Raw genomic sequence first — 13,732 nt, 5'->3', positions numbered from 1 at the left:
TTCTAATGAGGGATGAGGTCATGGATACTCGTTTAAAGACAGACAAAGTACTGGTTTCATGTCTAATCCAAGGATCAATATGACGAGATGAGCCTCGATGCGCCCTGCGAAAATGTGATGGCTTATTCTCTTCCCTATTTACGAAGTGTATATAAACTTCAATACAGCCCACATATTACTCTCATAAATGCATAGACGAATAGACTTCCTCTTATATTTTTAACAGCAACCTTATTTGTCCAATACCCTTTGTCGAATCCTAAACTTCAAAGTTAAACGACCGTTACTTGAACGGCGTTTACGAGGACTAAAAAGTTTTCTTCAAGGGGGATGGAGGACAATCGCTGATGCTATGAGTACAACTACACCTAAAAGTTACATTCCAATACGGCATATACGTTACCGGCTCAGGAGATGACTCTTACGATGGAGTCAATAAGAAGTCGTTGGATGATTGACGAGGTGTTTCTGAACTCGATGTTTAGTCTTCCTGCACGTAAGGCTAATGAGTGGGTGGTAGTGAACGGCCCTGAAATAATGACAAGAACAATATTCAGCAAACTGCAACATCAGGAAGCCTCAATGCGGGCAACAACAGTTATAAACCATATGGAATCATCTGCGATAAAGAGCCATCGACGACATAGAGCTATAGACAATATAGAGATATAGATTACACAAGACTTTAGATAGATCGCAAAAAGGTATACATCGCATAGAACGGTTTTAAAAACCATATTGCATTACATCGCGAAGCTGTAGCACATTGGCAATACCAAGACTAAAACTAACACCGCTTATTGAGTGATGTAAATATTGGATTTGGGCAGGAGTCGATAGAATACAATTCATTTGGATAGTTGTTCTTTGTCAAGAAGCGCTGTCGCCGCTTTTAGTGTTTCGCTCTGCACTTCATCCAGCGGCGGCACTACACTGATAATTGTAGCATCATATTCATCAATCCTTGGGCGCTCTAACACGTCGAATTGGCTGTGGACCAGGTTTGACTTGGCAAAGTGATTTTGTCTAGCCTCTGTCCTCTGCCGCAATACGGATTCTGGTGCATCAAGAAAGAAGAAATGCATGAGAGAATACCCAGCGAGATCGCAGCTTTCTCTCAGGATATCCCTGTGAGCTCGTTTCAGAGCCGAACATGTAATGATGAGATGGTGGTGTTGAGATTGCTGTCGGTTATAGGCCGAAGCTTGCTCGTTGATTGCTTCAAACCAGCCTTGACGGTCCGTGTCTGTCAATGGCTCGCCTCTATGCATTTTGTCGATATTGGCTTTTGGGTGAAGCTGCCAATGATGTTAGCATCCGTATAGTCAATAATTCAGAGTCATCTCACGGATCATACATCGTCGCCTTCTAAGTAATGGGCACCTAACCTCGAAGCGAGAAATTTTGCGACTGAAGACTTGCCTGAGCCTGTGGGACCCGAGACAAACAATATCCATGAGGGCTCCTTCACAGAGCCTTCGTCAGCACCACTGCAACCGATAATAGAAGACATGCTGGTATCAGTAGAGTTTAATGAGGCAGTCATGGTTTGAATTGAGATGGTTTTATTGATCGAGAAAGTAGGTCGCGCCGTGCTATCTAAGACTGACCGTATAGAGGTAATGTTGAATCCCACAAGACAATGGCCGGCCTTATCACAGCCAGTTAACATAACATTTTGTTGTCAATATGGGAAAATCGTCGCATTATTTGTTGCAGCTGCTGTGATTGTGGTTACTAACCGTAGTTATGGCGTAACATTGGGACTCCTGCCGCTCAACATGACGTCAAGACTCTAACTCCTCCAGCTCCCAAGGGCAAAAGAGATTCAATGAAAAGTGCTAGAACGTTTCGGTATTCCCGTTTCATCCTTTTCCGAATTAGTTTTAGAATAAAAAGAGTTCCAAATGCCGCAATGATACTCTGTTCAAGTGTACTTTCTGCCTCGGTGGACCCCAACTACATTACACAGTGGGCATGAAGTTTGCCCCCCATCATGAGCTTGTTGGGCTTATAGTTAGCAGCAGTATCAGCCGCCCCGTCATTCTGGCTCAATTAAGATATGATTCGAGCGCCCCTTTGATGGCATCAATTTCTTTTTGCATGATTAATTCCCTTTTCATTTTAAGTGAGTGTGCCATTCGGAGCGCTCTCCGAAACACACAGGTCCAAAAGCTGACGGAACCCCTTCTCGCCACTGGTGCCCTGCAAAAAGACTGTGGAGCATCAGAGCTGTAAGTGGCAGATATTTCAAGGGTCCATTGGGTATCAAACTGATCATCGTGTTCCCGCCCGCTTGAGCTGATTCGCATTCCGAAGTGCGTTTCATTTGTGGCGCTTTTGCTGAATGTATCATCAACCTGATGTATACATGACTGTGTTATGCAGCTAGTACGTCAAACTCTTTTCAGTATGTGATGTTTCAAACGTAGAATCGTTCAATTGATAGTCACCAATTACATGGTGGCTAGTATCTCGATTGCATTGGAAAGTGCGAATATCAACTGTAAATCTCAAAAAGCATTTATTAATGTCCATAGATGCCGTAACCTTGTAATAAAGCCACAGAAAACTAACAAATGTGCACCAAAATCTTCAGTCGGAAATAGTGCACAGCTTCACTCAGGTACAAGTCCAGTCATACCATTCAACTCAACTAAATCGCCTATTCCATATAACGACGCAATCAATACTTTTATGGCCCAAGCTACCTCGACGATAGAAAAAAAGCCAGATTCGACCCACGACTCGGGAAACGCCAGTCAACTGAGCCTTGCGCCGTTGAATACAGAAACGGGCTCAAGCCCTATGGCCAGCCATCTTATGCACGATTGGGGCATATTCGATGAGAGGAGCGATATCATGGATCCTCCCAATCTGTCCTCATACCAGGAATGGGTTCCTACAGAAAATCAGTTCTATCAGCTTGATGACTCATACAATACTAGTCCTTGGCTGCCAATTAATCCAGAAGAAGCTCTATTCAATAGCACACAGGCTACAGAATCGCTGGGGAGCTTGAATTGGGTAGAATCTAGCTTGGCCAGCGACTTGCTAGACGGCTCAATATGGTCGCCTAGATCATCACCCAGAAACATAACCAACGTCCAGCTCAACCCTCTATCCAACAATGAGAAGCTACCATCGATATTCGACAAGAACGAAACGCACAACGAGGCTGTGGAAGATCATGGCAGCAAAAGGCGAAGAAGAAGCTCTTCCACTGACCTTCAAGCGACAGATATAACAGAACAAAGGCGCTTACGGCTCATAATCAGGAATCTAGAACATTTTGAAAACGAGCAGAGAATATATGGCAAACGGCAGCTGAGGGCAATAAAAGATGGCTTGGCGTAACGTGCGTCTCTTTAAATGGCAATATATATTTTTATAAAAATTGTTAAGCAATTCTTATAGCATTCATTAGCAAATGGCATTATGCTGTGACAGAGAACACTTCTCGAAGTTCCCATATGCTTAGCCTTCACTTGCTCCAATCATGTTTGGAAGATCTGAGGAACCGTGCAATGTTAACGGTTTCCCACCAGGGTACCTAATATTTTATTGGCAGTGGGTAGAACCTGTGTACGGCGATATTGAAGATCCGTTGATCTAATGTAGGAACTTTTGCGTGACGGTGGTTAGAACGTGATACCATGGAAGTGAGACTATTGATAATGGTGAATTTTTTTTTTGCCAAGTCTAATTTCCAACGAACCGAGCGTTGAAGGGGATCGGGCGTCTAATAGCAATATTAATAACACAGTCTCTCCGCTTTACTCTGTGCGTCAATGTGAAAAGTCGTGCACGTCAGTGTGTAAACTTTCGCCGCAATTTGCGTCATCTGCAAAGTCTGAAATCTGTTCTACCATCTGACTAATGTTTGAGCGCAAACTAGATAAATAGGCATATGAACATATTTCATAAAACGCACCGTATGTACATACTTATTCCTTGATCCAGAGATTTATCATTCTATCACACACTATCTTTGTCAATGCAAACTCGAAATGTCTAGACAGAGGCTCACAATGGTGGCGCTCGCCGGCGCAGGAGTCATCGGCGCCACAATGTATTCCACACGAAAAAAGGAAACCAAAATAAATGATGTTCAAAATAGGAGAATTGAAGCACACGAGACGCGCGAACTTGAACGTGGCAGCGCAGGCGTTGGAGAAAATAAAATGTCTGGCGGTTCGAGCAATTCGGCGACACCATCCGATAGAGATCCGGGATACCGTGAAGTTAGTACGGCGGACTCGACAAAGAATCTACCCGCTGGTGGCGTCAGCAGCGGGTATGGGGGCGGAGGCTCGACTGCCAGCGTGACGGACAAGCTTGGGCGGTCGACTTCCATCCTGGGTGGTTCTGGAAAGAAAATTGCCAGCCGGAGCGACGAAGAGGGATATCACGACACGAGAGGCATTAGCAGGATGGGCCCAGAGATTCCATCAAAGAAACGCTCCGATGTTGCGGATTAGTGCAGAGGGGAGGCAGAAGCGGTTTATTCGAACATGATGTACGACTAGTGGCTGATCCCCCAAGGTCGTTTCTTTCGTTTTTTTTTCGTCTTGTTTTGAGATCATGTTCAGTATGGTGCATATATCACCATTTGTCAGATGCAGGCCGCAAATGAAACACAAAATATATACAATTATTTCTCGCTGAAACTTAGGAAATAATCGCTAATTCATCTAATTATATACATCTATTTTTGACTTTGAGTATCACGCAGTGAGTTGTTTGCTCGTAGAGGAAGCAATGCTATCTGGCTATACGATGTATAAGTCCAGTATAGCTGACGGCTCAGTTGTAAGAGATCTGATCTGAACTAAGGTCCAGTTTGTTTCCAACGCCTCCGCAACCACCAGCTCTATTTTACCTTTACTTTTTGAAATTCGATTCAAATTTAGCAATCTTTGCAATAACCTTGCAAGCTAAATGGTGCTTAATTGGTCTTTGTAGCTATTGCGGGGATAATCTATGCGGGTCTGCAAGCTTGAATAATTCCCGACATCGACGTCATGACAAACGAATGAAGCTTCCCAGCTCAGGCTACCTTGGTGAATTGATTGATTCAATATATCACGCCATAATATTGCGATACTTTCATATCGCAGCCTACGCGATTTGAAATTTAAAGCACCCAAATATTGATAACATTGCGCTCCAAAATATGCAGAGGATGGTACTCATCAGCCTAATAGTGACGTTCGTGTATAGCTGATAGCTTGATGACGCCCGCTGAACGTCATGGATATGTCAACGAACCAGCACATCGGAATATTCTGAGCCACTGTGACAACCCTGTCGCCATTGTATGGTGATTCCAGTTCGGGGAACAGACGAGGCTAATGCATGCCAAGCTCGAAGCGTGCGAATTGTGCCACCATCTAAGTTGAGATATGAACAGCAGCACGTCGCCCGCCCAAATCTGGATTGGTAAAACTTCCTCATTAAACTGTTGAGGGAGGGGGAAAAAAAAAAAAAGAAAGGCATCGCATCGTGAACCACAAGAAAAAATGGCCGGGGAAGTTATTGATCAACCTGATCCTCCGCCAACAACCAGCCATCTCCCGGTGCTGGTAGAAAAACTGGAGGTAAAGCCGCCAAAGGCGTCATTAAACAGCCATGATTTGTGCTCACTCAGAGAATTTCAACGGGCCGCATGCTATATTGCTAGTTGTGGGTGAATAGAGAACAATGTATGCTGCCAGCGTAGCACTAACCGTCTGACAGCTATGATCTTCCTCAAGGATAATGTTCTGCTGGAACGTGACCTACAATTTCAGGATGTGAAGCCAAGGCTTTTAGGTAAATAGGTTGTCACTTTAATGACTTGCAATTGCTGACCTGTGTATTTAGGGCATTGGGGTACATGTCCCGGGCTTATACTCATCTGGTCGCACTTGAATCTTCTCATCCGCGACAGTTCTGTGGATATGTTGTTCGTTATTGGACCTGGCCATGGAGCCCCTGCCGCGTTGGCTTGCCTGTGGCTTGAAGGTTCACTGCAGCGATTCTATCCAGACAGGTACCCAGTGAATAAAGAAGGATTGAAGAATCTAATCACAAAGTTCTCTGTGCCTGGAGGGTTTCCTAGGTATGTAATCCGGCAATGCTGATGCAAATCGCTGATAGCTAACATGCCCAAGCCACATTAACCCAGAGACTCCAGGCTGCATCCATGAAGGTGGTGAACTAGGCTATGCACTCTCAGTTTCTTTTGGTGCTGTGATGGATCATCCAGATCTAATAGTCACATGTGTCGTGGGAGATGGTGAGGCCGAGACGGGCCCTACAGCAGCGTATGCATCAAACCAAACCAATTTACTTTGGTCCATCCACTAATCTGTAGCAGAGCATGGCATTCTATCAAATACCTCGACCCGGCCGAGTCCGGCGCAGTCATACCTATTCTCCATGTTAACGGTTTCAAAATTAGCGAACGTACCATATTTGGCTGCATGGATGACAAAGAGTTAACCCTACTGTTTTCTGGTTATGGCTACCAGGTGTGCATTGTGGAAACGCTAGAAGATATAGATGTCGAGCTGCACTCTGCGTTATTTTGGGCTTTGGCTGAGATCAAGAAAATCCAAGGTGCAGCACGCGGAGGCCATCCTATCAGCAAGCCTCGATGGCCAATGATTATTCTGCGGACTCCAAAGGGATGGACCGGCCCTCGAATGGTTGACGACAAGATTATTGAAGGCTCATTTCACGCTCACCAGGTCCCCTTGACCAAAGCCAACAAGTCCGAGGATCATCTTCACATTTTGCAGGATTGGTTGAAGAGTTACGATGTGCACAAGGTATTGCCGAATGGGATACCATCGCACGATGTCTTGGACAACCTACCACCGGAGGAAGAGAAGAGACTGGGCCAACTTAAACTTGCATACAACAGTTATCGCGGTCTAGACATGCCAGACTGGAAGCCACACGCAGCTAAGAAATCTGAACAAGTTAGTAGCATGGAACAATCGGGCAAGTTTCTCTATGATGTTGCAAAGAAGAACCCGCGAAGTTTTCGCATATTCTCTCCAGACGAGCTAGAGAGCAACAAACTCAGCGCTGTGTTGGACCAATCCGGGAGAAATTTCCAATGGGATCAATACTCTCGCGCCTCAGACGGCCGCGTAATCGAGATATTGTCAGAACATTGCTGTCAAGGCTTCCTGCAAGGATATACCTTGACGGGGAGAACGGCCATTTTCCCAAGCTACGAGTCATTTTTGGGAATAATTCACACCATGATGATCCAGTACGCCAAATTCTCCAAGATGAGCCGCAAATTATCATGGAGAGGCGACCTGAGCTCCATCAATTATATCGAAACGAGCACATGGGCACGACAAGAACACAATGGCTTTTCACACCAAAATCCTTCATTTATCGGCGCGGTTTTGAACCTAAAGGCCGAAACAGCAAGAGTTTACTTGCCACCTGACGCGAATTGCTTCCTTAGCACTTTAGATCATTGCCTCAAGTCTAAAAACTATGTGAACTTGATGATCGGATCCAAGCAGCCCACACCAGTTTACCTCTCCACTGAAGATGCGATCCAGCACTGCAAAAATGGCATTTCGATGTGGAGATTTGCGAGTACATACAACGGCGAAGACCCAGACGTGGTTCTTGTTGGAATTGGCGTTGAAGTGACGTTTGAGGTCATTAAAGCCGCAGAACTCTTGGCCACGCTTGTACCAGAGCTGCGGATTCGGGTCATCAACGTTACAGACCTGTTAGTCCTGCCGGTTGAATCGCATCACCCTCACGCCTTAGAGCCAAAAGAGTTCGACTCAATGTTCACATTGGACAAGCCAGTGTGCTTCAACTACCATAGCTATGCGACAGAGCTGCAAGGGCTGCTCTTTGGGCGCCCGGCGTTGCATCGCATGACGGTTGAAGGTTACAAGGAGGAAGGTAGCACCACAACGCCGTTTGATATGATGCTTGTTAATGGCGTCAGCCGTTTTCATGTTGCTTCAAGAGCCCTCAAAGCTTCAGCTCAGCAGAATGATGTGATTCGAGACAAGTTGAGTACGTTGCTAAACAAAATCAGCGAGGACATGACAAGTATCAAAGACTACATCGCAGAATATGGGAAAGGCGAGTCTCACGCTACACTTGCGACAAAAAAAAAGCTAATGTTTTCCTAGATCCAGACGATGTTTACGAGCTGAATTTTGGCGGATCCAAAGCTTAGAAGGGACATGCATTGTTACACATAGCGACAATAGGTAAGCCTCGCCTGTTCATAGCATAGCAGAAGATTGAGACTATTACACAGACATCAAGGAATATATGAGTAATCGTTTCACCTGATCGCATACTCGCTTGTGGGCTCGCATGATTATAGTAGCTGTAACTTGTGTGGATTTATTACTCTACATGCTTAAGTGTCTCTGGGTTGTGTGCAACCCAATGCCCATGCTGGTCCGTGAAAACAACCTTGATCCAGTCAGTTCATGTGCCGCGAGTATTGGGCTTGTTGAGAATAGCCGCTGTAGTTTGATGTTAGATACCTTTGGCGGATGCTTGACGTTGGCCTTTTTAGCTTCTTCTTCTGTGTATACGACCTTTTCTACTTCCCCTTCGCGTTTTCCTCCCCTAATTGGAGTCCAGACGTCGTCACCTTCTTCAATTGGCTTTCCTTCTTTGTCTTGAACGGCTGGCGACATGTTATGGCTTGGTGGTTTTAATTTTTAGATATGGACAAGATGTTGTATTCTAAATCAGATTTAAGCTGTTTTAATGAAATCTTTTATACGAACTTGTGATGTAGTTGTACTGTAGGTTTGTGTCTAGAATCAATGACGTCGTGTTGACGCCCGCTATCTGTCTCCTGTATATCATCCTCAACCTCATCCCGTCATACATACTCGCGAACACATGATGTTTATGTCATATTACGGTAATCAGTATTCGGAGGCTGTAGCTTCAATGTCACATAAATAAATATGCCGTTGATCCCTTCTACCAGTAGCTCGAGAGCGTGGGCACATTGGCAGAGTTTCTTCCTATTGTACACCTCAAACGTTTAGTAAATATGGCAGCTTCAGAAGCAGCGTATCTGGCTGAGAAAATCATCGGTCATGACGATAATGCCATCACTGAGCAAGATGTTTCCGACTACCAAGGAATTGGAGCGGCGACCATGATGAAAGCGTTGGTTTGGAGAGGAAAGAATAAGGTTGAAATTGGTTTGTGGGCCCTTCTCATTGGTATCATGTGTGGCGAAACTTCAAAAGCTTGCTGACATTTCTCCCAGCCGATGTTCCTAAGCCCCAAATTTTGGAAGATACCGACGTGATTCTCAAGGTAACCGGTTCTACCGTCTGCGGCTCTGATTTACATCTCTATCATGGAACTGTTGTACAACTCGCAGATGGCGACATTCTGGGACACGAGTTCTGCGGAGTTGTAGAGGAAGTTGGCAGCGCTATCAACAAAGTCCAAGTCGGAAAGAGATACGTGGCTTCTTTTCAAATCGCGTGTGGAGATTGCTTCTTCTGTAAACAGAAGCTATCGTCGCAGTGCGAAAAGACAAACTCGAATACAGCTGCGAAGAGTCTATATGGTGGAAGGACAGCAGGCATCTTTGGATATTCGCATCTCACAGGCGGTTTCGCTGGTGGACAGGCAGAGTATGTGCGTGTTCCACTGGCTGACGTGAACTTGTTGGCTATTCCTGATGACGTTCCGGATGAAAAGGGTAAGCTTAATCTCAGAATCGGTCAAGACACGTATAATCAGAAAAGCTGACATGCCACCTAGCTCTATATCTCTCTGACGTTCTCTGCACCTCTTACCATGCTGTCAAAGACACCGCTGTCTACCAAGGCGACGAAGTGGCCATCTTTGGAGCAGGTCCTATCGGACAAATGGCGGGCGTTTTTGCCCTCGGAGAGGGAGCATCCAAAATTATATTCGTAGATACCGAACCGCGTCTTACCCTCGTCAAGCAGCATTTCCCCGTTTCACACAGCGATAAACTCGTTTTGATCGACTATAAGAAACTATCTCATGGCATCACTTCCAAAGAGACTGTTGTCAGCAAACTAAAAGATGTTTGTGGCGGACGAGGCCCAGATGTCGCTATCGAGTGCGCAGCTGGGGAATACGCCAAGGGGTGGATGCATTGGTTGGAAATGACTGTTGGTGCTGAAACTGACACCAGCGAGATTCTCAATGAAATGATTGAAGGAGTACGCAATTATGGCCGCTGTGGCGTCACTGGAGTTTATGTCGCATACGTATGTACACGTCCTACTATTTTGCTGGAAACTCATGAACTAATGGAATTCATTTAGACAAACCACTTCAACGTAGGCTCGCTCATGCAGCGAGGTATCCGACTTATTGGAAACGGCCAGGCGCCGGTACACAAATACTGGGAAGAATTGCTTGCCATGATCCAAAAAGGCGAGCTTAACCCACTACAGATGGTTTCTCATAGAGTAAGGCTAGAAGACCTCGACAAAGTGTATGCAAAGTTTGATGCAAAGGAGGATGGTATGCAGAAGGTGTTTGTTCAGACTAGATTCTCTATGCCAAGGGCTTCAGAGTCTCCCGAAGTAACTATCTATTAAAAAGGCTCGACGTATTTTATTTGTATGACATCAGCTTAATAGGAACTCTTCATGGTTCATTAATACAATCGCTTCAGGCTTCCTTTTAAATTAGTTTAATAAGCCAGACGCTATAACGAACGACTGGGTTACGGTAGTTTTACATACAAAAACATTGTAGCCAGTAAATGGTGTGGGAATCGAAAGAGAGAGAAAATAGTAATATGTCCGAAATCCAATTGTAAAACTTTGGGGTTTCTGTGTAGAAAGTCTCTCTTTTGGAGGAAAAGAGCCCTTGAATCACTTTGTCTTATGGTTACTTCACTGTGCCAAGATCATATGAAGATTACATGTATATACCTATGAGAATGCTGCTATAGTCCGATAAAAATCCCCTCTCTCTCTACATCATATTTCATCTTGTATCAGAACTAATAAGAGTATATTTCTCATTTCTAGCTCACATCTATTGCTCTTACGCTTTTGTGTACAAGTTAGAGAAGATAGATTTCCAGGCAGTATATCTTCGCTTCCAAATCTGTTGTTTTAGATTACCAGCCTTCCTCATCCAGCCAGCTATAATAATAGTAATAAGACAATTCAAGGCAACAGCTGCTACGCTCAATAACTCTTTAATAAGTTTATGTAGATGATATACTGCGAGAATCCTAGTGCAGACGCTGGTGTGTATGGGTGAGTGTGTGTCTGGATTGCTAGATGCTACGGCCACATGACTCACTTGCCGGGTAATCTACAGGGGGCTCCCCTCCATCATAGGAGTCTCCATACCAACCCTCCAAAGCGTACTGATATATGGTTGTTGATCTACTTCCTCCTCTCCCACCCTTCTGCCGTGAAAATCTGCTTCACATTTCTTAGAGCCTTTATTCTCTAAGCCTCCGTTTATTTTGACACACCCCCTGCACCGCCTCATGGAGAGCACTTTAGGTCCACGTGAGACTACTCTAGAAACTCACCCAACCCAAGGGATTTCTTTCTCTCGAGAAACCATTGTCAGCATTATTGATTTCCTTGTTCCTGGATGCAGAATTTTGGCTATCGATGCTCTGGAACATGGCCGATCATTCAACAATCGCATCTACTTTTTGAAGGTTTATATTCCTGACGACCTGCTCTTGCATAGCCTAAACAACGGAGCTGTCAATGATTTGGTTTTGAAATTGAACGGCAAGTTCTTTGACTATACGAAGAGCAAAAATGAAGTGTCCTGCTTGTCTCTTCTTGAACACTTTGTGCCCGAAATTCCGTCACCAAAGGTTCTTGCTTGGTCTGATAGCAAGAATTCCATCGTTCACAAGTTGACTGCCACGGGAAACTTAGCAACAAAGGAATTCGAGATTAATTCCGAAGGCGATGGAAAAGTTCAGGGCTGGATCCTAATGACTCGACTTCCTGGAGTTCCTTTGTCGACGCTGAATCTAAATACAGACAAGCTCAAGGTCGTCGGCGAGCAACTAGCGGACATAGTCTACCGCTGGAGAGAGTCGCTCCCTGCCTGGGCAAGCGCTGGGAACCTTGAATGCGAAATCTCTCATGAGGAGGAAAAAGCCCTAAATTCATTAGAAGTTCCCGGTTTGCGCATTGCGTCTTCTTCATACATGCCTGGTTTTGGTGTCAAAGTTGTTGAGCCTATCATAAGCCAGCTTCAGTACTACCAAGTGAAACTTGAGACACGGCTCCAGAAGCTTCAGGAATTCGATATATTTTCTGGAAACAGGCATTTAATAGCTCCAATCAAAGAGTTCATTGCCATCCAATTGCCTCAGCTCGGAATAAGTAGTGGGGAAAGTCGTTTCTTATTCACACACTACGACCTTTCTCCACGCAACGTCTTGGTGTCTGCGGATCACACGAAGATCACTGGCATTATTGACTTTGAGTTTTCTGGGTTTTTCCCTGAATTGGATGAATTTGTCAATGACTCCGTGGCAAATGAAGGCGACTGGCCTGATGCTTTTTACGAAGCATACTTGAGTAGGCTCGAGGTCTGCGGAATGAAAACTCCAAGAAAAGGCATCAAAGACCAATATTGGAGAGAAGCAACATCACTTTCTCGGTTAGAAGACAACGTAGCGCCCTGGTGGCTTGAGAATCTCGCACCAGAGGACAAGAACCAATACTCGGAAGACCTACGGAAGTCGGGGAAAACGGTTCTAGAGACAATTCAACTATTTGGTACTGGCCTTTGAGGTCTCTGTCCCATGGGCTTCGCTGGCATTTGGCCATCAACAGCATATGTCCCCCCAACGGGTTGCCCAGAAGAGCCCAGAAGAGCAACCTTCAAGAGCCAAATGACCAACCAACTAAACCCCCCCGAGCGGTTTGAATCACCCTAGCTGTAACCAAAGGCACTCGCCAGAACAGGAGGCCAGTCAAGCATGCATAGGGAGGCAGCCCTTTTCCTATTTTTTAGTGGCTATGGTCCACTAAACAACAAGCCTACCCACTAGATACTTGAAATCCGTCTCTCTATCTATGACTTGAAAAAGACATTTAATGTGCTAAGACTATCAATCCCAGCAGCGTCCGCCAGGTTGAGATTCAATATTGAGTAGATCAGAGGACAAGCGCGAATCGGGATTTCTCCAGTGCTATGCTGTATTGTTTCACAAACACATATACATGGACCTTTCCATTAGAGCGCATGGAGCTAGCGGGTACTTCAGATAAGCGGTCAATCTGATATGTCGTACATACTGGAAGTCGTCATGAGTCGTTCCAGTCAGCCGGATAGCTTTGTTTGTATGGTTGCACGTATGGAGATTCGAGGCCCCGTTGATTTCAACCAACCGGACGGATGAAGCGAAATTGGGGGCACCATAGTGAGTACCGGCCTACCCGAAACCGTAAATGGTATTCTGCTCGAGATAAAATACCACATAACCGCCATGGTATAGGGTCTAGCTGCAACAAGTATTTCGCATCCTTCTAGAATAGAAGAAATGGTCATGTTAGGCTCTTCAGAAGACACGATGTCCCCGCGTTCTTGGTCGACAGGCTCATTGTAATATCACAAGATCGGATTAAAAAAAAAAAAAAAAAAAAAAGGCTTCACGGCATAAATACATATAGATATCTCTCTCGAGTATCAGTAGCTTATGCATGAGAAGAATGAAAATGCTCTATATCAATCA

At 45.0% G+C, this 13,732-nt stretch overlaps 7 protein-coding genes across 8 annotated transcripts; 5 read left to right on the top strand and 2 right to left on the bottom strand.

Moving 5' to 3' along the window:
- Positions 1–749: 749 nt before the first annotated feature.
- On the bottom strand, positions 750–1,726 carry TrAFT101_004365 (uncharacterized protein). Of its 2 annotated transcripts, none has more exons than XM_024898901.2 (3): positions 1,611–1,726; positions 1,358–1,490; positions 750–1,298 (listed from the first exon to the last, which is right to left on the bottom strand). In XM_024898901.2, exons 1-3 carry the CDS (start codon positions 1,670–1,672, stop codon positions 849–851), a joined length of 645 nt encoding a protein of 214 aa, XP_024765835.2. In that variant the 5' UTR covers positions 1,673–1,726; the 3' UTR covers positions 750–848. The 2 variants fall into 2 exon arrangements, with proteins under 2 accessions (XP_024765835.2, XP_065983250.1); XM_066127141.1 differs by having other exon boundaries at positions 1,389–1,490; positions 1,611–1,696.
- A 1,082-nt stretch (positions 1,727–2,808) lies between these two features.
- Positions 2,809–3,379, top strand: TrAFT101_004364 (uncharacterized protein; the record flags this gene model as incomplete). The annotated part of the gene is made up of 1 exon (XM_024902962.2): positions 2,809–3,379. The coding sequence occupies one exon, from the start codon at positions 2,809–2,811 to the stop codon at positions 3,355–3,357; it is 549 nt and encodes a 182-aa protein (XP_024765836.2). The 3' UTR covers positions 3,358–3,379.
- A 588-nt stretch (positions 3,380–3,967) lies between these two features.
- On the top strand, positions 3,968–4,686 carry TrAFT101_004363 (uncharacterized protein). Its single transcript, XM_024907216.2, has one exon. The coding sequence runs from the start codon at positions 4,011–4,013 to the stop codon at positions 4,479–4,481; it is 471 nt and encodes a 156-aa protein (XP_024765837.1). The 5' UTR covers positions 3,968–4,010; the 3' UTR covers positions 4,482–4,686.
- Positions 4,687–5,470: 784 nt separating this feature from the next.
- Positions 5,471–8,335, top strand: TrAFT101_004362 (uncharacterized protein). Its single transcript, XM_024898933.2, has 6 exons — positions 5,471–5,685; positions 5,740–5,814; positions 5,866–6,103; positions 6,156–6,308; positions 6,362–8,115; positions 8,166–8,335. Exons 1-6 carry the CDS (start codon positions 5,523–5,525, stop codon positions 8,210–8,212), a joined length of 2,430 nt encoding a protein of 809 aa, XP_024765838.2. The 5' UTR covers positions 5,471–5,522; the 3' UTR covers positions 8,213–8,335.
- Positions 8,336–8,379: 44 nt separating this feature from the next.
- TrAFT101_004361 (uncharacterized protein) lies at positions 8,380–8,719 on the bottom strand. Its single transcript, XM_024902220.2, has 2 exons — positions 8,532–8,719; positions 8,380–8,457 (listed from the first exon to the last, which is right to left on the bottom strand). Exons 1-2 carry the CDS (start codon positions 8,685–8,687, stop codon positions 8,389–8,391), a joined length of 225 nt encoding a protein of 74 aa, XP_024765839.2. The 5' UTR covers positions 8,688–8,719; the 3' UTR covers positions 8,380–8,388.
- Positions 8,720–8,999: 280 nt separating this feature from the next.
- On the top strand, positions 9,000–10,677 carry TrAFT101_004360 (uncharacterized protein). Its single transcript, XM_024910456.2, has 4 exons — positions 9,000–9,209; positions 9,278–9,721; positions 9,784–10,262; positions 10,320–10,677. The coding sequence occupies exons 1-4, from the start codon at positions 9,056–9,058 to the stop codon at positions 10,596–10,598; spliced, it is 1,356 nt and encodes a 451-aa protein (XP_024765840.1). The 5' UTR covers positions 9,000–9,055; the 3' UTR covers positions 10,599–10,677.
- Positions 10,678–11,509: 832 nt separating this feature from the next.
- TrAFT101_004359 (uncharacterized protein) lies at positions 11,510–12,787 on the top strand (the record flags this gene model as incomplete). The annotated part of the gene is made up of 1 exon (XM_024905709.1): positions 11,510–12,787. One exon carries the CDS (start codon positions 11,510–11,512, stop codon positions 12,785–12,787), a length of 1,278 nt encoding a protein of 425 aa, XP_024765841.1.
- Between the last annotated feature and the right edge of the window lie 945 nt (positions 12,788–13,732).

The sequence above is a fragment of the Trichoderma asperellum genome, chromosome 2 (assembly GCF_020647865.1).
Source record: "Trichoderma asperellum chromosome 2, complete sequence".
NCBI lineage: Eukaryota > Fungi > Ascomycota > Sordariomycetes > Hypocreales > Hypocreaceae > Trichoderma > Trichoderma asperellum.
This window is presented reverse-complemented; position numbering and strand designations above follow the sequence as displayed.